Source organism: Triturus cristatus, chromosome 1_1, assembly GCF_964204655.1.
Source record: "Triturus cristatus chromosome 1_1, aTriCri1.1, whole genome shotgun sequence".
Classification (NCBI taxonomy): Eukaryota; Metazoa; Chordata; class Amphibia; order Caudata; family Salamandridae; genus Triturus; species Triturus cristatus.
The window spans coordinates 780,034,956-780,056,460 of NC_140579.1; the positions used below are offsets into that span (position 1 = coordinate 780,034,956).

At 46.1% G+C, this 21,505-nt stretch overlaps 1 protein-coding gene across 4 annotated transcripts in view; it reads left to right on the forward strand.

The window, feature by feature from the left end:
- Positions 1–21,505, forward strand: part of LOC146871072 (sortilin-like) — a 947,375-nt gene that overhangs the window by 321,372 nt on the left and 604,498 nt on the right. For all 4 annotated transcript variants that reach the window (XM_085650259.1, XM_085650260.1, XM_085650261.1 and 1 more), the window contains 2 exons: positions 4,083–4,156; positions 4,466–4,568. In XM_085650259.1, the coding sequence (XP_085506385.1) occupies positions 4,083–4,156; positions 4,466–4,568 (177 nt within the window). The remainder of the gene's footprint in view (positions 1–4,082; positions 4,157–4,465; positions 4,569–21,505) is intronic.

Genomic DNA, 21,505 nt, shown 5'->3' on the forward strand with positions numbered 1-21,505 from the left:
TCCTATTCCTAGTGACCACATGACCAAGATACTCAGCAGCACCCACACCGAAAACTCACTATCCTTCCTAAGATGACGTTGTAAGCCCTTCTTATTGAAGGTGGTCTGTGAAATAATGGTGACCTTTGCCCAGAATCTGTCATTGAAGGAACTATAACACCCTTAACACAGAGATCCTGAATAGGATCTTTATCCAGGGGAACATCAGTCTCATGGACATTCACACACAATGCCAGACTATTTATTTTGTTACTTAACGCTGGGTCTTCTTGCAAATCAGCTACTGTGTTAACTTTAATGGGGGGGCCCTAGAAGAACGACAGACTGATGAAATGCCCAATGTTTCCACATTTCATACATCTTTCCCTCGTTGCTTTACAAAATGTAAAAGATGCTATGACTTTTTCTCCCACATCTAAAACATATGCTCTCAGAATAGCTATTGTTCTTTCTAAACATGGTATTCTTTTCAGGATTTGATTTCATATTTTTAAAAGTGCACATTGTGTCTTCTGAAGGATTGTTCAAAACCGTGTCAAATTATTTAGAATTTTGAATGCTATTGGCAGTGTCAGTTGCCTCATCCAAAGAAGGAGCCTTACACATCAGAAGTCTCTCTTGAATTTTCTTATTGAAACATCTAGTGACTAATTAGCTGCTTTGTAAAATTTGTGAATTCACATTTGGAAGCCAGTTCTCTTAAAGATGCCACATACATGTCTATGGTTTTATTGGCCTGTTGTACCCGAGAGCAACATTTATGCCTCCTAACCACTAAATTGGGTGGTTTAGAAAAATTTATTTCAAGTGTTTTCCCTGCTTCTTCATACTTGTTCAATTCATCCTCAAAGTCATCTGAAACGAGCATTGGCAGGTTTTCGAGAACTTCCTGGCTCTCTAAACCAAGAGTGTTCCAGAAGCCATCTTTTCCTGTCCGGTTTAAATCTATAGCTCCCAGAAACGCACTAAATGCTCTGAACCCTTCTTTCCACCTGATGCGAGGTTCTCCTGGGAATTGTAGAAATAGTGGTGGTGGATTAATTGATTGCATAATGAATTCGCACAAGAAAATGGAGGATAATGGAGAAACAAAATATACCTAATACTCAGTAACGTATGTATTTCTGACAGATTTTCCAAACAAAAATGACTAGTAGAATTGACTGATAATAGCCAATTTTGTCCCCCAAAGTCAATTGAAGTCTAACTAAAGGAAAATAGCTGTAACCTTAATTAAGACTGCAGTTGGCCGATGCCCAGTTCAAATGTCTGCCAAATGTGACAGGTTTTGTGATGAAGTAACACGATGAGCATGGGCCGATGACCAATCCAAAATGGTCGCTGAACGTGACCGATGTAGTACACACTGTCTAACCGCAGCAGTGATAGTGGATATGGGCCGATGCCCAATCCAAAAATGGCAGCTGACATGACAGACGTAACACTGTCTTTAATAGCAGCAGTGGGTAAATGACCAAATAAAAATGGCTGCCGAACGTGGGTGATGCCCAAATGATGCTGATCACAAAGCAAATGATCAAAATGATTGCCAGAAAAAGCTTATTCCAAAATAAATGCAGTGACTGCCCCCACAAAAGATTACTTCACTGGGTTTATCTTCATTGGGTGCTGGAACGAAGAACTTCAGTGTGTCTCCAGAAATACTGTTGTAGGGTCTGTCAGTTACTCGTCGCCAGTGTTGAATGGAAGAATTTGCAGTCGGAGACTTCCAAGTAAGTAAATAAATGTGTTTATTCAAATCTGTAATATGGGGCAGCAACAAGAAAGCTGTTGCCCCTCACTGTATCGTTCCTTCAAATGGTCGTCGTTGCATGTGGAGTATTCTAGAACCCACATCACCACATAAACATGTTCTGGATTGGAATGCTCAGCACAGGAAGGAAGGACGTACCAGAGCATCAGACTGTGTATTAAGCCAGTTTTATGTAAACCAGTTATTTCACTTAGAGCAGAAAGTGACTGTCACTGAAAATTAATGTTTTAAGGAAGTAAGCATCATCCAAACAAAGAATGTTTGGGCAGAGAGGTTAGTGGCGAGGCCTCTCCCTGGCGGCTGTTGCCAGCTATATATATATATATATATATTACCTACTGGCGGTCGCCAGTAGGTAGTTATAGTTAGGACCACGTTTCCATAGGAAATCCGCAACATTCTATTTTGAATAACTTTGGCGCCGGTCGACGAATCCTCGCGAATTTTTCAAAATAGGTGGGGCGCTACGCTCCGCTCCTACCCTGAAAGTCTCGGGGGGATTCGTCAAGCGGGGGCTGAGATAAAAGGGGGGTCCCAAAACGCGTTTTTCCCATGCATTTTTCCATAGGACCTTTAGACACAGCTACAGCCCGAACGGCTGAACAGAATTACTAGAAATTTGGCAGAGAGGTAGTCCTCAGGTCAAGGAAGTGCCTTTTGTAGGTTTGGTGTAAATCTGTTCAGTAGATTCTGAGAAAATAGCCTTTAAATCAATATATATATCTGAGCCAGCTTACGGTGCGCTTCCGGTACGCTTACCGTACGCGTACGGTGGCGTGCGCGAGCCCGATTCTGATTGGCTCTTAGATCTTAGTAAACATTCGAATCGGCCGAAACCAGGAAGCGGCGGCCGCCATTTTCTCTCTCGCACTGAGAGTGTGGATTAAAATACAAAGCACAAAAACATGTAAAGGGGCTGTTTGGACAGCTCCAAAACACCTAGCCATGTTGACGGAGTCCCCAAAGATCCCCCAAGGCCAAAAACTGAATTTTTATTTTTTCGCTAATTTCGCCGATTACGCTTACCGTACGCGTACGGTAAAAAAATATAAAAAAAAAAAAATTATCCACACTCTCCCCACCCCGTGTGCAAACGGTGCCCGAAGGGCACCATTTGTGCATGGCTTATAACAGGTGTGAAAAATTAAAATATTACATTTCAAAACGAAGTGCATCATATGTCCTCCATGTGCGCACGGTGCGCGAAGTGCATCGTGCGTACATGGCCCATCTAGCGTAACGTGGGCACGCGGTGCGCGTAGCGCACCGCGTGCCCACCGTGCGTGCACGGCACTAACTGCGTAAAGTGGGCGCGGGGTGCGCAAAGCGCACCGCGTGCTCACTGTGGGCGCGGGGTGCGCAAAGCGCACCGCGTGCTCACTGTGCGCGCACGGTGCGCGAAGCGCACCGTGCGCGCACGGAACGAACTGCGTTAAGTGGGCGCGCACGCCACGAATGGCGTAAAGTAACTTAGCATTTAAAAAAACGTACAAATTCACTGAAAAAACCATAGGTTTCACACACGTTATAGTTAGGAATTAGCATTTAAAAAACCTTGCAAATTCACTGAAAAAACCATAGGTTTCACACATGTTATAGTTAGCGGAAATTTTACTGATAAAAAACCAATGAAATTCCCCCGTTATAGTTAGTGCAGGCAACTATAACTCACGCGACCGCAATCTTCTGCTGATGACATATGTGTCTTTATGAAAAAAAAATATTTGTAATATATGTATAGCTAAAAATTTATGGAAGAAGACATGGGCAAATAAGTGTCTAAATACAGTATTAGCATCAGCAGAGGATTGCGGTCGCGTGAGTTATAGTTGCCTGCACTAACTATAACGGGGGAATTTCATTGGTTTTTTATCAGTAAAATTTCCGCTAACTATAACATGTGTGAAACCTATGGTTTTTTCAGTGAACACACACACACACACACACACACACACACACACACACACACACACACACACACACACACACACACACACACACACACACACACACACACACACACACACACACACACACACACACACACACACACACACACACACACACACACACACACACACACACACACACACACACACACACACACTTCCCCCCCCCCCCCCCCCCCCCCTTATTGGCTGTTTTGAGTTCAAGTGCCCCAAAACAGCCTTTGTTCGCAATGTAACATTGTTTACATAAAGGAGTCCCTGACCCTTTTATTTACTGGGTCACTGGGGAGTCTTGAATGCTAAATTACTTCATGCATGCTTTACTGCCTCACATTGTCTTCTTACTTTATTTTCTTTAGGTAATCCTTGTATTGACCACATTCCAAATGCCGTTCTTGATTATGAGCTTTGGTCAGTCCAAACTCTACCGCAGGTAAGAGAGGCTTCCATTTGAGACATGCAGGTGTTGGTGGTTAATAAGTTAAAGTTCTGTTTGAAGTGCACTGTGCAAAGAGAGGAGTTGGTCATTTGAATTGTGTTCAAACCCTATTTTGGGTAGCAATGCAGGCACTTGTTTACCCATATTAATGTTATGGCTGGTTTGAGATATTTAGTAGGTTAATGGTGCATGAAGAGAGACCAGTGCTGCTTGTGGTAATGGGCAGGATAGATGTGGCATTAAAATTCACAAATAACAATGATGATTGACCCTTTTTTTTGCTTGCATTTGTTTAATTCCTAGCGATGATTTTGGGAAGACTTTTAGTGAAATCACCTCCCTTATCAACAACACTTTTATTCGCACCGAGTTTGGAATTGCTGTTGGCCCTGAGAACTCCGGCACGGTAAGAAACAACCATTACCTAAGGGGATGAATAGGGATGGTAAGGTAGAGTGGGAAAACCCTTAAAACAGAGTGCTTTGGCTTCTCTGTTCTTTCTCCCCACTCTTTCGTTTCAAACACGCCTTCCTCCACCTCCACCCTGTTGACTAACTTCATTATTTTTTAATTCTGGTTGCCAGATGTGGCCTGCGCTTTCAAATCTGCTGCAGTTCTTCTCTTAAACCTTCACTTCACTCACATAGTTTGAGTATGGAACTTAATTTTACTGTTTTGGAGCTATTCTTCAAATGTAAGTTAAGAACAAGCATTTGCAATGCAATAGGTCCCGCATTACTGAAAGTTTGAGCTATTGGCGTTGCTAATAATAATGCAATGCCAATAGCTTAAACTTTCAGTAATACGAGAACTACTACATTGCAAATGCTTTTTTTTTTTAGTACTTTCGAGCGACCAATGTGGGTACTACAAAAGCCGTGCAAGAGGGACATAACTGGCCTAATCAAAAAAAATGCGTACACAGAGGAGTACAACCTGGGTATTCCATGTGAGAAGTTTGAAGATGACGCCACCATGTTTAAGGAACCTCTCGGGCTGCAGGAGGTCAATGTTTACTTGCTTCAGTCACATACCGTTGAAACCTAGGCAGCGAGCTCTGCATTTGGGAAGAGCCCAGGGGCAGGCGCAGCGTGAAGGAATGACTGACCTGTGAGGTAAAACGCCAGTAATCTTTGTCCCACTAGTGAGTGACATCACTTCTCTACCGGCCATGCTGTGCACTGGGAAGGCCCTGTGCACTCCTGCCACCACGCAGGGCCTGGGAAGTACTCATTTCGCTTCAGCAGAGCAGAGTCCATAGGCACCCACCCAGGATTTTGCCCACCTCTGCTGCAGTGAAGCAAACCCGTCGGATCGAGTCATCTGACGCTAAAAGACAGGACACGCCCCTTGCCTATCAAAGCTGTCGTGACCCACGCAACAGTGCCAACTAAGTACGAAAAGCACAGTAAAAAGTGTCTATTGTCAGCAAGGATTTTGGAAAAATGAAGTAAAAAAAAAAAGCGATACAAAACCCTAAGGGTGGGTGGAAACTAGCAATCTGAGATGGAACATGGCTAACAGGTCACTCTCTGGTTCAGTGCTTAACTTATAAAAAATAAAGAGACCAGCATTTCTGCTCGTGTCCAGTTAATGGACGAGAGTGCTTAAGGTGGTACCTCTGCTCATCACACTCTGCTCACCACCAAACGCAACAATTTGGAAACAAGCATTGGCATAGCCAATAGGTCTCGCCTTTGGGACCTTATAAGTGTTTAGCTATGCAACAGTTGCATAACTAAATACTTATAAGGTCCCAAAAGTGAGACCTATTGGCTATGCAAAGCGGCCGTGAAAGTGATCACGATCAAACATCAAAGTGGCCGCGAAAGTGAAAGTATGCACGGTAAAGCGCGCACCCGCGCACATGCACTGTAGCTCTAGGCTGGTCTGGTAGCACTTTTTGGAGCCCTCTCAATAAGTCTCGCCAGACCAGCGCATGCGCTGGGTCAGGCAAGACCTAAAAATAGTCACGATTTCTTAACTTCTAAAAACAAGCATTTGCAATGCAATAGGTCTCGTATTTGCAAAAGTTAGAGCTATTGGTGTTGTAAATGACAATGTCTTTTACCCATGTGTTTTGTTTTGTTTTGGAGTGTATATATGTGGTGTGGAGTGGAATTATGTGGGTTGGATTGGAATTATGTGGGGTGGAATTGAGTGGTGTGTAGTGTATTTGTGTAGTGGAATTATGTGGTATGGTGAATAGATAGGCGTGGGAACTGCACAGAATAGAAAGGAAGATAGAGAGGGATAGGTAGTTTGTGCACAAAGTGGTGAATAGACTCCATACCAAGGAGTAGGAGTGTGCGAGACAGAAAGGGAGAGCAGGCCACAAACGCATAAAGAGAGAGTGCCTGTGTACGCAGAAGACACCCCAAGAAGAGGAGGAGAGAGTGGGTTTGAGGAATGGAAACCTTGAAAAGGCACAGGAAAGAAATTGTGCTCGAACACCTGAAGTTAACCACATGAGAGAGACAGGAAGAGTGTGGGAGAGAGGGGTGAGAGAGATTGAGAGAGAGATAGAGAGAGAAATAGAGAGAGAGAGAGAGAGAGAGAGAGAGAGAGAAAGAGGGGGGGTGGGCACCCAGAGGTGGGGGAGGCTAGAGGTGGACCAGTACACAGAGCGAGGAGGTACAAGAAGGTAGACTGTGTGAGCAGGCAATATAGAGAGAAGAGAGGGAGTGTGAGGGAGGGATGAGAGGGGGCAGTGGGATTATAAGATGAGAGGGGGTAGTGGCAGTAAGAGGGCAGTGGTTGTGTGGTAGAGAGATGACAGGGTGGGTGGAAGTCAGTGGGGAAGATGGGTTGTATTTGAATTTTTGTTGTGCAATTGTGTCTTGGAATTGTGTGGTATGGTGTGGCATTGTGTAGTTGAAATATGTGGCATGGTGTGCTGTCGCATTATGTGGATAGTAATTAAATGGTACTAAGTGTACTGGATTTATTTTGTCAAATTGTGTGTTATGGAGGTTATTATGTGGAATGGTATTGTGGAGAGGCATCTTGTAGAGTTGATTTATGTGGTGTGCTTTTAAATTTTTTGTGGCATGATGTGGAAATTTGTGGTGTGTATTATGGGTATACGGTGTGTTGTGGAATTTTATTGTGTTTTTGAAATATGTTGTTTGGTGTGGAATTATGTGGTGTGTATTGGAAATGTTTCGAGTTGAATTGTGTGCCTGGTAATCTGTGGGGTTGAGTGAAAGTATGCTTATTAGAAGTTTGTATCAATCAATCAACATTTGTAGAGCGCACTACATACCCGTGAGGGTCTCAAGGCTCTGGGGGGAAACCGCTACTGATCGAACAGCCAGGTCTTGAGTCGCCTCCTGAAGGTCAGCAGGTCTTGGGTCTGTCGTAGGCTCAGTGGGAGGGTGCTCCAGGTCTTGGCGGCGAGGTGGGAGAAGGACCTCCCGCCTGTGGTTGTTCTTCGGATGCACGGGACGGTGGCGAGTGCGAGGTCGGCGGAGCGGAGCGGAGCTGGCGGTTGGGGTTGTAGAAGGAAAGACGTTTGTTGAGGTAGGCTGGGCCGGTCTTGTGGAGTGCCTTGTGTGCATGGATGAGGAGCTTGAAGGATATCCTCTTGTTGACAGGCAGCCAGTGCAGGTTTCTCAGGAGGGGGGTGATGTGGCCGTGGTATGGTACGTCGAGGATCAGTCGTGCCGAGGTGTTTTAGATGCGTTGCAGTCGTTTAATGAGCTTGGTCGGGGCTCCCGCGTAGAGGGCGTTTCCGTAGTCGAGTCTGCTGCTGACAAGGGCCTGGGTGAATGTTCTTCTTGTATCTGTCGAGATCTACCTGTAGATCTTGCGGAGCATGCTGAGGGGGTTGAAGCAGGAGGAGGAGACGGCATTGACTTGCTTGGTCATGGAGAGCGTTGAGTCGAGGATGATTCCCAGGTTGCGTGCGTGGTCAGTGGGTGTCGTGGCTGCCCCCAGTGCCGTCGGCCGCCAGGAGTCGTCCCAGGCTGAAGGGTTGGAGCTGAGGATAAGGACCTCCGTTTTGTCCGTGTTCAGCTTCAGTCGGCTGGTCTTCATCCAGTCGGCGACAGCCTTCATTCCTTCGTGGAGGTTGGCTTTGGCGGTGATGGGGTCCTTGGTGAGGGAGAGGATCAGTTGAGTGTTGTCAGCGTAGGAGATTATTTTGTCAGACTGAGGGAGGAACCCTGGGGTACGCTGCAGATGATCTCGGAGGCTTCGGATCGGAATGGGGGGGATGCAGACGCTCTGGGTTCTGCCGGAGAGGAAGGAGGTGGTCTATTCCAGGGCTTTGTCTCGGATCCCTACGGCGTGGAGGCGTGTGCGTAGTGTGCGGTGGCAGACGGTGTAGAAGGCAGCGGAGATGTCCAGGAGGATGAGGGCCGCGGTCTCATTGTTGGCCAGCAGTGTCCTGATGTCGCCGGTGGCGGCGATGAGGGTGGTCTCGGTGCTGTGGTTGCTGCGGAACCCTGACTGGGAGGGGTCCAGGATTCTGTTTTCTTCGAGGTATGGAGTTAGCTGTCTGTTGATGATCTTCTCGATGACCTTGGCCGGGAACAGGAGCAACGAGATGGGCCGGAAGTTCTTGAGGTCTCTGCCTTGGGTTTTTTGAGTAGGGCGTTGATCTCCGCGTGTTTCTTGGAAGGTCGCGGTCTCGAGGGAGAGATTGATGACGTTGCGCAGATGGGGTGCGATGGAGCTGCTGGCTTTGTTGAAGATGTGGTGCCGAAGCACGGGGGAATGTTTCTCTTCAGCCTGGGGGGAGGGGGTCATCCGTGGTCTGGTCAGCCTGGCACAGACGTGGACTCTGCTCTAGTGCTATTTAAAACGCTGCATTTATTTATGACCAGACTTGAGCGCGAGCCACTCGCCTTCCAGTGCTGCTAAATGCACCAGCTTGAGTACGACGTGTTTTTTTTTATGAGGGAAGACGGGTGACGCTTGTTCGGAGGCTTGCACTATAGTAAGGCCACTCTACAAGTGCCTATATCAAAGTGACAAATGTGAGCAGCCGTCTTCCAAAACGTGCTCACGCTGCAATTGGAAATAGAGATCGGTGACCCATGAACTCTCTGCTTTGTTTTGGATGAGTATACAAAGGAGAGAGATCGAATTTCTGCCAACACTACGATGTGTTTCTTGTCCATGGTGATTTGTTTGCTTTTTGTAAACATTATGGAGGAAGAAAAAGCAAAGTGACCAGACTTGAGCGCGACGCTCGCGCCGCGCACCTTCCAAGACAGCGCTGCTGAAGCATGGGGGAATGTTTCTCTTCAGCCTGGGGAGAGGGGGGTCATCCGTGGTCTGGTCAGCCTGGCACAGACGTGGACTCCGCTCTAGTGCTATTTAAAACGCTGCATTTATTTATGACAAGACTTGAGCTCGAGCCACTCGCCTTCCAGTGCTGCTAAATGCACCAGCTTGAGTACGACGTGTTTTTTTTTTTATGAGGGAAGACTGTTGACATCCTTTGTGCTTGAATGCATGACGCATGCATGGACTTGGGTTCCGTTCTAAAATTAGCTGCATTTATAAATTGTCATGCATGGATTTATTTAGGCCAAACACTACCACTTCACCTAGCTAGCCTAGCACACTAACAACAAGCATTGGCCGCACGTGCGCCTCGCGATTAAAGTAAAAAAAAACACAAAAAAAAGACCAGCCCGGCGGAGCGTGGCGCGCGCTTGGGGGCGGGGGAGCGCATTCCAGGCGGGGGAGCGGACCCTTTGAAGTGCTCCCAAAAAGCGGATTGCATGGTGGCACGATGCGTGTGATTGTGCGCGTGCTAGCCATGCAATCCGCTTTTTGGGAGCACTTTTAAAAGCCCCTTACAATAGTCTCGCTTACGCGATAGCAAGGCGAGACCTAAAAATGAGCAGCACCTTCAGCTTTAAAATGGTGGCTGTGCTTTTGAATTGTTCTACGCGACTCGCCAAAAACAACTTTTACTATACTCCACATTAAAGTGTAGTAAAGGTTGTTTTGACAAGCCGTGTAGAATAAAACAAAAGCGCCGCTGCCATTTTAAAGCTGAAGGCGTTGTGTCCATAACTAATGTGATTTCATACGACGCATTTTTAAAATTCATTTAGTTTTGTAGCAATGATGACATACCACGGTTTAACTTTAAATGTTAAAAGCTAAAGCGCATTTGTTTACTTTTTTAGTAATGATGGCACTTGGGCTGTAGCTTGAAACAATTAAAGATAAAGCACAGCGTGCTGTGATTGCTACAAAAGTAAATAAATGGAAAACAAACGCAGCGTCCACACACCTTTAAGTTTCTATTTATTTACTTTTGAAGCAATCGTGGCACTCTGCCGTTATCTTTAAAGCATTACCCTGTTAATGTAATAGTAAAGCATCAGTCTTAGTGAGTCAGAGAATGAGTCACACTTAGTGAAATTGATTGTGTTTGAGTGAGTGAGTCAGAATGAGTGTGAATGAGTTAATCAGAATGAGCATGACTGGATCAGTGAGAGTGAGAATGACTGAGGCTGACTGTGAATGAGTAAGACTGAGTCACAGTGAGACTAAGTGAGTTACACTGAGCGGTTACGAGTGGGATTGAGTGGAACAGAGTGGGAGTGAGTGAGTGAAAGTGAGATCACATTAGAATGAGTAGGACTGAGTGAATAAGGGAGGATGAGTGAATTATGGGGAGACTCAGGGAAATTATGTAAGAATGAGTGAGATTTAGTGAGAATGACTGAGTCAGTGAAACGGAGTGAAACCAAGTGAGACAAAGTGAGTCAGTGAGTCAGAGTGAGATTGAGTCAGACTTAGAATGAGTGAGAGTAAATGAGAATGAGTGTGTCAGAGTGAGAATGGGTGAGCCTTCACAACTCCGTTAAACTGAGTTACAATAAGCTAAAGTGACTGCAAGTGTCAATGAGAGTAAATGACTAACACAGAGTGAGAATAAGTGAGAGATTAAGACTGACTGTAAGCTAATGTGAGCAAACCCCCTCTACCCCGAACCCTCCAAGTAAGTCTTGCTCACTGGAATTCAAACCAAGAATTAAGCTCCATCACATTTAATGGTCACCAGCGCCACTGCTTACTGGCGAAGTTTATCATGGTAAAACAGAATACCCATAGTAAAATCTTTGTTCTAAATACCCATGTAAAAGAGAACCACATTCACTTTGAGTATTAAGAAATTAGCAGCAGATTGGTACTGTCACCGGCAAGATTGAGGAAGGCAGTGTACTTCAAATTCAAAGAGAGCTGGCTCGCCAAGAGACAAATTATTCATGTCCGGTGCTTTTTTTAGAATGTTCTGGACATTAATTATGCAAGGAATAACATAATACTAATTTCTTATCTCTTGATGGGCCTTCAAGTAGCTTGTCTTTGACTGGCTGCGAAATGGTGGAGCAGGGATCATTTTTTTCCGGAAAGCTCCGGCTGGGCTTTTCCACCAAGGACCCAAGGTAGCTGGGGTGTCAAGAGCATGACTGGGTTGCCCCAACATGAAAAAGGTGTAATGTCTGTGTTTTACAGTCTGGAAATAATTTGTGCATAAATAAAACAATGACTTACAGTTGTTCTGATCAGTCAGTCTATTTAACATGTCAAACACTTTAACCACGTCAGCCCAAATCCCCCAAATGCCTCAGACTTATGGTATTCTCTACAGAGCTGATGCTACACTTACATTGCTTGCCAACTCATCTATCTATTTATATTAAACAGTGGCGATCGCCACTGTGTATTTATAGTCAAATTCAAAGTCTTCAAAGGAAGAGCATTTCTATTTTTGCTAATAACGTTTGGTGTCCTTTGCAAGATCTTCACAACACCCCCTCACCCCCCCCCCAAAGTTCATTTTCCTCAGGACCTTAATGTAAAGTTTAACGCCCAACCGCAAAGCAAGAGATTAAACTTTACATTAAGGCGCCACCTGGTGCGGAACATCCAACTGCAGCAGCCGTGCGAGTGCAAGGCCGGCCAGCCAGCCACAAGAAGTGCACCTGCCACCGGCCCGGCAAGAAGGAGACCTGGCTCTTCTCACACTTCTCCACAGGCTGGAGCTGTGGATTGCACGCCGACTGGACCGAGCTCACCAACTGCGTCCTGACGCTGGTGGACAACAAGCGGGAGGAGCAGCCGAGGCCGTCCAGGTGAGTCTCAGCCGTTGCACCCCGAGAGAGCGGGTCCCGCCGCAGCGCGGGCAGTGTAGTGCCGCGGCACCCGGTCTTGTACGAATCTCACAGCAGACGGTCCCGTTGTGCTACTGTGCACCATGGGACACTAATGAAACCCTCGCGCTAAACGCTGACCCAGCACACCATGGAGCACAGTAGACTACATCCCAGGGCCATGCGTTTGCACTGCAGACTGTCGTGTGTTGTTTGTTATCAGTGACAGCAGAACCATGCTCTTGCATGCTGTTTGACGGAGATCACACCTAGGGCAGAACGGGAAGCTGCTGTAGCACCGACACTGCAGAAAGTGGGATGGAAATCTCACATCAGTAACGTGCTCCAACAGTGAAAATGAACGAAATGATAGACATCTACGACAGCACAGGGATGTACTTTGGCATATCAGACCAGGGACAGTAAAATACTCTATCCATCAGGCGCGCAACACCCATTGGACTCAAAGGGCTTCAGCCCTCCCCCCCCCCCCCCCCCCCCCCCCCCCCGTCGTGTGTGTCAGCTCGGGCTGAGACAGCTTCCCGGGCACCCACAGCCGCACCCGGGCACTTCACAGGTCTTTAAAAGACCATTTGCATGTTAATGAGGCCTTGCTGTTGTTTCACCCCTTCTGAGAGCCCCTGCAGCTCCACGCTGCCTATGGCTTAAAGATTCAGCCCACCCCACCCCCCGAAATGTGGCTCTAGTTGCGCCTCTGCTATCCATCACTGTGCGCTGTCAGCCTATGCTGCTGTGTTACACAAATCACACCTACAAGAGCACAGTGCGCTGTTTATGCAAGTGGTAAACCACATACATGATCATGTTCTCACACATTGGAGAAGGATGTTCAGTTCCGGATGTTTCACACCATGCATTAATACTATAGAGACTAATAAGGGCCCTGCTGGCAGTGGAGCACAAGTGAAGACACTGACCGCATAGGGCCTTGCCCTGCTCCTGCACATCATATGTTAACTAGACAACTGCGCAGTGAAAGCGATCGCGAAAACAACCACGCCCGCGAGTGGTGTTTGCGCACGCCACAGCGAAACATGTTTTTTCAATTATCACGCCCGTGTCTGGGCACGATAATTGAAACCACATGGGCTTTGGTGCGCGTAACAGACACCAATAGGCCATGGGCAGAGCAATGCGCCCGCCTTTGGCCTATTGCGTGCTCGGTTTAAAAAAAACACGTAATCATAGCCCAATAGCGGAAGCCAAAAGGAAAAGCACGAGCGTGTGCGATTCCAGGCTCCGTTTCGAAACCCCGGTCAAAAGGACTCTCACTGCACAATGCATTGCTAGGCGCGAGACCTAAAAAAGGTTGATTTGAGCGCTATTAGTAAGTCGAGGTCAAAGGAACTGTGGGCAACTATCTTGAATAATGACAAGACTCACAAAGGTCCTCTGCTGGTACTTTTCCTCAAGTGTTGAGACTTCATTGGGCTCATTTGACTATTTAGTGCTACTTTTGAATTGAACTTCATGTTAATCTGCAACAAATGAAAAATGTGTCGGTTTTCAGTAGACCGTTCAGAACTTAGTTTTTAGCAAAATAAGTGGTAACACAGTCAGTATTTCCTTAGACTATCTAGCACAAAGGTACCAATTTTCTAGTAACATTATATTCCAAAATTAGAACCAAACGCAAGGCTGTAGTTATGCCAATCAAAGCATTTTAAAATCGTATTTAACCTGCAATGTAAAATAAAACAGTGGAAATTTACAACCCCCTCTGGCTGTATTTTAAATATCGCGGTGCTTATTGTGCAACTTTGTTCCAGTTGTTAGAATCTTAAGGATATATAACACAGTTTTTGTATAGTGCAGTATTCGCTACCTATTTTGGTATGCGGGCGCGATTGTAGATTTCTTCTGCTATTGGTTGATTTTGCTAGTGGAGCATATTTATATTCATTCATGTTTCTCTGTTCTTCTTTTGGGGGGCTAGATTGCGTTGCCTGATATAAGGTTGCTCTAAAAGGGTGTGTGGTGGTCTTTCGACTTTCTGCTCACTCCTATTGAATGGCAGTTGAAAGGATTGTGGGTAGGCTATACCTGTCATCAGTTACTTTATGTATATGTGATCTGTGAGGTAAAATCTTGTAAGGAGGTTGGAGATGGTTGGAGATGCTTGTAATACCGGTGCTTCGAATGGGTGGTTGGACATTGCAACCTCTTAACAGGCGTCTGATAAAAATGTCATGGGGCTGTTCCACCTATTTGTGTGTGTGTGTGTGACATTCTAGTGGCTTTGTGAAGTTCTGGGTACGAGATGTCTTGAGATCTATAAGATATCTATTTAATCTTTAATATTGTGCCCTGGAAAATAAGTCTTGCGAAAAATGTTTACCATTGAATACCGCTCTATAGAAAGCAAGGAATCCCCTGGCGGAGTGAAAGATGTAGAAGGCAAGATGCTCATTTGGCTAATAAGTGCGGGAGCAAGCTGTAAGTACTGAATGTTATACCATGGAATCCTTCTTGGGGTAGTGTATATGTGCCCTGGGAGAGAGATCTGTTAGGTTGAGATAAACTGTGGGGGTTAGATGTGCTGTAGATAAGATGCTCTCGGAGACAGATTTGCAGAGAGGTGGTGGAAGTAAACTGGCCATCTTGAAGTGTCTGAAGAGGATGGGATATGGCATAAAAAAGAAATCTGTAGGTTTGGTTAGTGCCATTGCCCCCTAGTCTATCCTAATTGCTAAACACTGTGTTATAGCAGTCTACCCTACTCGCTCAATAATATGGTGTTAGCTTGTCCTAATCATTTGCTGTGACCAACCAGTATTTTCTACAATATCTCGATAGAGCCGCAGCATTTCAGATCTCTTACACAGGCCGGTGACAGCCTCAACCCTGTCAACATTCCTTGTTTCGGAGATCCATGGAAAAGAGAAACTTATCTCCTCTACAAAAAGAGTAGCTCAAACAGCCCACGTAAGAGAGAAATTGTCCTGATCTGTGAAGGTCTGAAATAGGCCCAGCTGACTGGAAAATCGAACTGGTGACACAACATATCTCCCAGCAGCCATAAGATCATGTCGTGGCGCACACTGGGTTTTCTCCTCGGGATGACGCTGATGCTATAGAGGGTTCCCCCTCCCATCCGTCCCCAACCCGGATTCGTATGAAAGACCCTCGGGCGAGGGAGACAGGTGGGCGAGGGAAGGAAGGGAGGAGTCAGCTGGGATAGAACCTGAAACGAGACAAAGAGGGGGTTTAGGTGCTATTCCTTCTCTCCCTGTGGCTAGAGTGCTCCCCAACGTTCCCAGAGTTACCTGCCTCGTCCTGGCGGGTGGAGCTGGAATCAGTGCCCTAGTCAAGGTCTCGGTCCAGTTGAATGCACTGGGGCAAGGACACAAGCTAGCAGGTGAGGTCTAAGCCGACATCTGACTCCGCTCTTGTTCCTGGCTCAGGCCGTGAAATGACCCAAATACGGTTTTTGAGTTTCACGGGAGTCGACGAGGGCGCTTCTACTCAAGACCCAGGAATCCGTGGGGCCGAGGAGCGCCAGGAAGATAGGCTTATGCAAGGAGGAAATGGAGGTCTGGAGCACCCGGTAAACGCTGGTGGTGCTTCCACTCAAAGCCCAGGAATCCTTGGGGCCGAGGAGCGCTGGGATAGCGGTTACTGAGGGGGCGCTTCGAGGAACTCCAAAGAAAGGACAAAACAACAGGAGAATATCCTGCGCGGGAGAACGGAGGGCACTCGTTACCCCCCCGTGCCCAGCAGGATGGAGCAGAGGAGCGGGGCCCGGAACCTCCGGGGTCGCTTCGGGCGTTGGTAGCGGTGAAATCACTCACCTCGCACGGCAGGTTGCGACGGCGGTGATTTGGGCAGCTCCGGTGGTGTGGAGCGTCGGACTGGAGACACGGGCTGTCCGGCGCTTCTGGCGGCGTGGAGCTCAGGGCTGGGAATCCGGGCTGTCCGAGGCTCGGGAAACTCGGCGGGGTTCGACGATGCAGGTCGCGGGCCGTTGACCGGTTACAGGTTGAAAACGAATCATTGGCACCGCCCCCCTGCGTTGCTCCGTCTTTTGTTCGGCCGCGCTCCCGGTCACGTTGGGGAGCGTGGTCGCTACGCCTTGTGGGTGATGTAGTCCCGGCGCGATTCTCTCTCGGTCTGCGTTCCGTTCTGCCCTGCCCACGGGAGCGATCATGACAGATCACTGCAGCGCAGCTGGCCTGGTGAAGCAAAGATAAAGCCTAGCAGTGCCTGTCTCGTGAAGCTTTAGAGTTCTTAACTGGATCTTCACTGGTGAACCTACTATTTCCCTTTCTATGTTCAATGCCAGTGGATCCCCTGGCTACCATCCCTTCACTTCCTGGGCCAGGATGTCTGATCCTATTTTGCCAGAGCAAGTCACCCAGTTTCTGGAAACATTTTAACAGTCTCTCAGGCCATTACTGTTCTGGGCCAACCATTACAATTCAAGGCGTATGCTTGTTTGTAAAGGTGGTTGATCCCAAGCTTAAAAGTCCAGTTTGAAGGGACAGCTGGTGACTGGTCCTATTGGGTTTTCTTGCCACTAGATAAAAATGATCACTATTGGTAATTGAAGCTGTGGGCCCTTTAAGATAAATACCTCAAGAGAACTTCCTAGGGGATGCTGATTAAGTGTTTAGTCTGTCACTTTTTAAAGTATAAACCAGATCAACCTTAACTTTTTTTTTTTAAGCACACTTGTAGCCGAGACCCAAAGTTATCATGCCTATGGACACAGACTGTGAGATACTCCATTGACTGTATTGGGTGGGACTCTCGCTGTTTGAATGGAGGAGTTTTGGCTAGATGGGATTTTAAACCACCTTTTCTTTGTGGGTTATTGGAAACTGAGCGGCTTGCATTCAGCCCATTGAGGCATCCAGTCTTGTACTATGAACCATTGACACAGAGTTAAACATATAATGCCTGCCACAGTCCGTGATTGTTATCCCACACTTCTCTGTAATAGACTAAACTGACTGATTGTAAACACTGTAGAAAAGGAACTGACAAGTCTGAAAGTCTCCATGTTGAACTAAGCACAACTCCAGATAGTGCCAGTGACGTTAGAATCAATGTAATAGAAACTAACAGGTAATCACTATAAAAATCTTGTCCTATCTGTTGTCCAGAGGGTGGCACACACCTGCTCATTTTCTCCCTGCTGTATGCTTTATTGCTGTTTTAATTAATAAAAAATAGTCATAACATAGAGCAGACATTGAGTTTGAGTCTTGTTTGTATAGTAGTAATTGGGACACTACTATATCCCAGCCATGAGCCTCTTTGTATCTTAGTTTCATTTGATTCAGCAAGGTTCCTTAAAAATAGTAGTGTGTGGAGGAAAATCTCTTTGGGGACAGGGTCTAAAACTTTGAAAAGCCCCAACCCCCCACCCCTTCTTAGTCATAATACTGTTACCCTCAGTTCAGGTTCAGAGACCTTATGATAACTTAGTCTCTAAGTAGACTTTCAGTCAAATCCATGTCATGGGAGAGAGATGTCTGGAAGGCCTTTCACCTAAACATACGGGATTATTCTTTTAACCCACCTTACCCCCCTCATGCACACACGCCTGTCTGTCCCATCTCCTCATCCATCTGGACCTTTTCCTCTGTCTCACATCTATTAAACTACTGGTTCACAATACTGAGTATCTCTGCAAGACCATCTTTAGTCACAACCCACTAATGTTGCATCTTACCTGGGTTGGGTACACCTCTCTGGTCCCTACCTGGCAATTCCAACTTTCGGTCCTTTCAGTAGCAACTTTAAGAGGACATTAGTAATTACTTTGCCGAGAACAGTGGCCCAACCGTTTCTTGTTGAATGGGATACATTTAAAACAAGTGGAACTGGGAACACTCCCTCACGGACTTGGAGAGAGCATCCCTGACTGCTGCTTCCTCCTAAAGGTGCGCTCCTTACTGCTAAGGAGCGGCATGCTCAGTTGATTGAGACTCTGAGATGTATTGATTATAAAGCTCATAGGGCAAAAACACATGCTGAAGGAGACTAATCTGGGAAATTCCTAACCTGGCTGGCCAAACAAGACACATTCTATATCCCGATCTCCGCTATTTGTCTTTTCGCAGTCAACATCTTACACTCAAAATCAGCCATCAACTCCTCCTTTTTTTTCTCATCGCCTCTCATTGTACAGCCATGAGCTTTCCTTAGCGAAGGCCTACATTACTGCGTTCCTGAAGATACTTGCAAGGATCCCAGCTGAACAGTGTCACGTAGCCCATAGGGACATTGTCGTTTTTCACTAACTTAGCATGAGCACGTTGCAATTTGCCTGCTGCTTTGCACACGTTACTACACATCTTTATTTTTTGCAATATTTTCAAAGACTGCTTTCACATGAGAACTCATCGCTGTGTTTGCTCTCTGAATGTTCCTGGGATTTTGACTGAACATTATTTGCAAGGTCGAATAACAATGCTTCTTGTTATTTTGTTCTGGCCAGTCCCTAGCCCTTAGACAAAACATACTGATGCAGCTGTTTGGATAGCGTACTTGGGTATTTAGTGGGGTGCACGAATAGGTGGCACACACTTAGAGAGGGACCGTTCCAGGGAGAAGAGCACCCATGATGTAGAGCTACCATCTATAGGCTAAGGTATGGGGTCTGCTGACAAAGCCCAGAGATCTTCTTTTTTTATAATACTTCTAAGAAAGGGGAGGGAGGTTAGGCACTATAGTCCTTTTTCCATTGTCTTTCTATGATGACATCTCCCTTCATGATAAGTGGACTGATTGCTATGCTGACAATATTTGTATTATGCATTTTCTTGCTTGTGGCACGTATACTGCATGTTAGGGCACATTAGTTAAAATAATTATTTTAAAATGTTTTGTGTCTCCGTCAGATCTTATTGTGGACAAGTACAAGAGAAGGAGCAAAAAGGTGTGTCTTGTTACTGCGATTCCTGAGAGATCTGGGAGTGTTGTGGGGTGCCTAATCATTTGTTTCTCTGTGAGTGAGTAGGAGAGCAAGTGAGGCACTATAGCTAGTCGGTCCTGGGTTTGTGGGTACTACGGTGGTAGGAGGACTCAGTCCCTATACGCCAAGATCCCATTTCCTGCGTATAGTTCTGTATTAGTGCAGAATCCCTGCAACAGCAGAGTCTATTCAAAAGCCCAATTATGGAACAGTAGATTTGGGCTTCATCTGTGATTTTGCCACCTATAAATCTCTGGCCCGTGATAGCCTTTCTGATTGAGCTTTATAGCACATATGCGACTCTTGCTCCTGGAACTGGCCAAGTGATAGCTCAGTTCTTAACGCAGGCTCACTGTGTCCCTCCATGTTTGAGGCCCTCCTGGTCTCCCTCCCCAAACCGGTCCGAGATCACCTGGATGTTTGCTCCTATAGACTTTAAGCTATTTTCAATGATGATTATAAGTTATTGAGCAAAGTTCTAGCAACCAGAATACAAACAGTGATAGCCAATCTGGCCCACTCAAACCAAAATGGCTTAATCTCTGGCAGGTCGACTTCCCTTAACATCTGCCACCTACACAGGCTGCTGGTGGGGGCACAACATAATTGTTAGATTTAGAAAAGACATGCAACATGCTTGATTGGGACTATATCTCTGCACTACTACAGGGCATGGGACTTGGCTGCAGGGTGACTAGAATAATTAAATTATTGTACACTCATCCCTCCATCAGGGTAAAAACTGGACAACTTATATCCGACTCCTTGGCTATAAAAAGAAGCACCAGAAATGAATGGCCACTCGTACTCCTCGAATTGCATTGACAGTTGAGCATTTGGCCCTTTTACCTCGCCGACTGGGGATCCCAATGGGTGGAGAAACGCTTGATATCCCTGTATGCTGATGGCGTCCTGGTGTACCTCATGGACGTCCATAAAGGAGCAGCGAAAGTAGCGGGGTACTTCATGCCTTTAAAGCAGCCATGTGGTAAATTGGGCAAAATCTTGCCTGTTCCCACTAAATCTCAATTGCTCTGCACTAGCAGCCATAGTGGACAGGCATAAAGTCTGCTGGGAAAGTTCGACTTTCCTCTAGCTGGGTATTACCATCTATCACACAAATAAACATCTTCTAGATGGCAATTTGATGCAAGTGGTGTCCATCCTAAGGCCCAAATAACGTTTTGGAGGTCACTACGTCTGACGGTCCAGGGCAGGGTAGCCCTCACTAAGGTGGTGATGCTGCTGCAGTTTTTTTCTCCAAAGATACTTTATTAAGTTCTCACAAGACAGAAAAATCAAAGGGATCGCTAGTTTACAATAATTAGCATAAACAAATGCAATCAACTCACAAATAAACAATATTTTTCAAAGACGAAAAACCCTTAAAGCTTCTGTCCTCCTGTCCCCCTGCTTAAAGGTTACACAAAAGAAATGAACATCCGGTGCAACAGATGTCAGTGTTACAATTGTATATTATCTTTCGCTTTTAATTGATCAGCATAAGACTTACAAGTGGTACCCTGTCATTAAGCTGTCAATTTGTGCAATCTTTTGACTTGGGACAACCAAGCCCGCCCCATTGTCCTTCAACCAGAACTTGTCATTTGCTATCAAACATGTAGCTCATATCACAGAGCCCTCATGTTCGCTTCTCCATGGCAGATGAGTCTATAGCTTGCACCCCGTTTCTTGGACTGATGGAACAATTGGGTACTTTTCTCAGCACTGATAACTGCTTTTGATAAGTCTCCAGTTCGACTAAGACATGTGATCATAGCCGAGGAGCCGAAGACCCTGGATGATGATTCCAGGGTCAGGCCGTAATGGACATCGTTACCCCCTAATGTGACCAAGGGTCTCTTTCGAGAAAGGTGTTAACCTGCGGCATGACCATCACACATGCAAAACATCTTCATCTTGACCACAGCCCCTTCAACACGGCCCATTTGCCGTTCCATGCATTTGTTTTAATATGGACAGGTGACATGCAACAATATCATGATCTTATACAGCGATTCCCTGTGTTGCAAACCTTTACAGATTTAGGGAATGCCAACCCAAAGATTTTGCCACTGCACCATGGGAATAGATGAGACGTTGGTCCCAGACTCTGTTATTCTGAGTCCATTCCACTCTAGTGCTGCTTCCCCTAAGAGACCATAAATGTTGGAAATGAAGCCTTTTGGACTGGTATAGGTAATAAACCATGTTTCCCAACCTTGTAGGGATCTATTAGTCGCCAGTTTGTTCTTGAGTGAGAGAAGCCAGTGA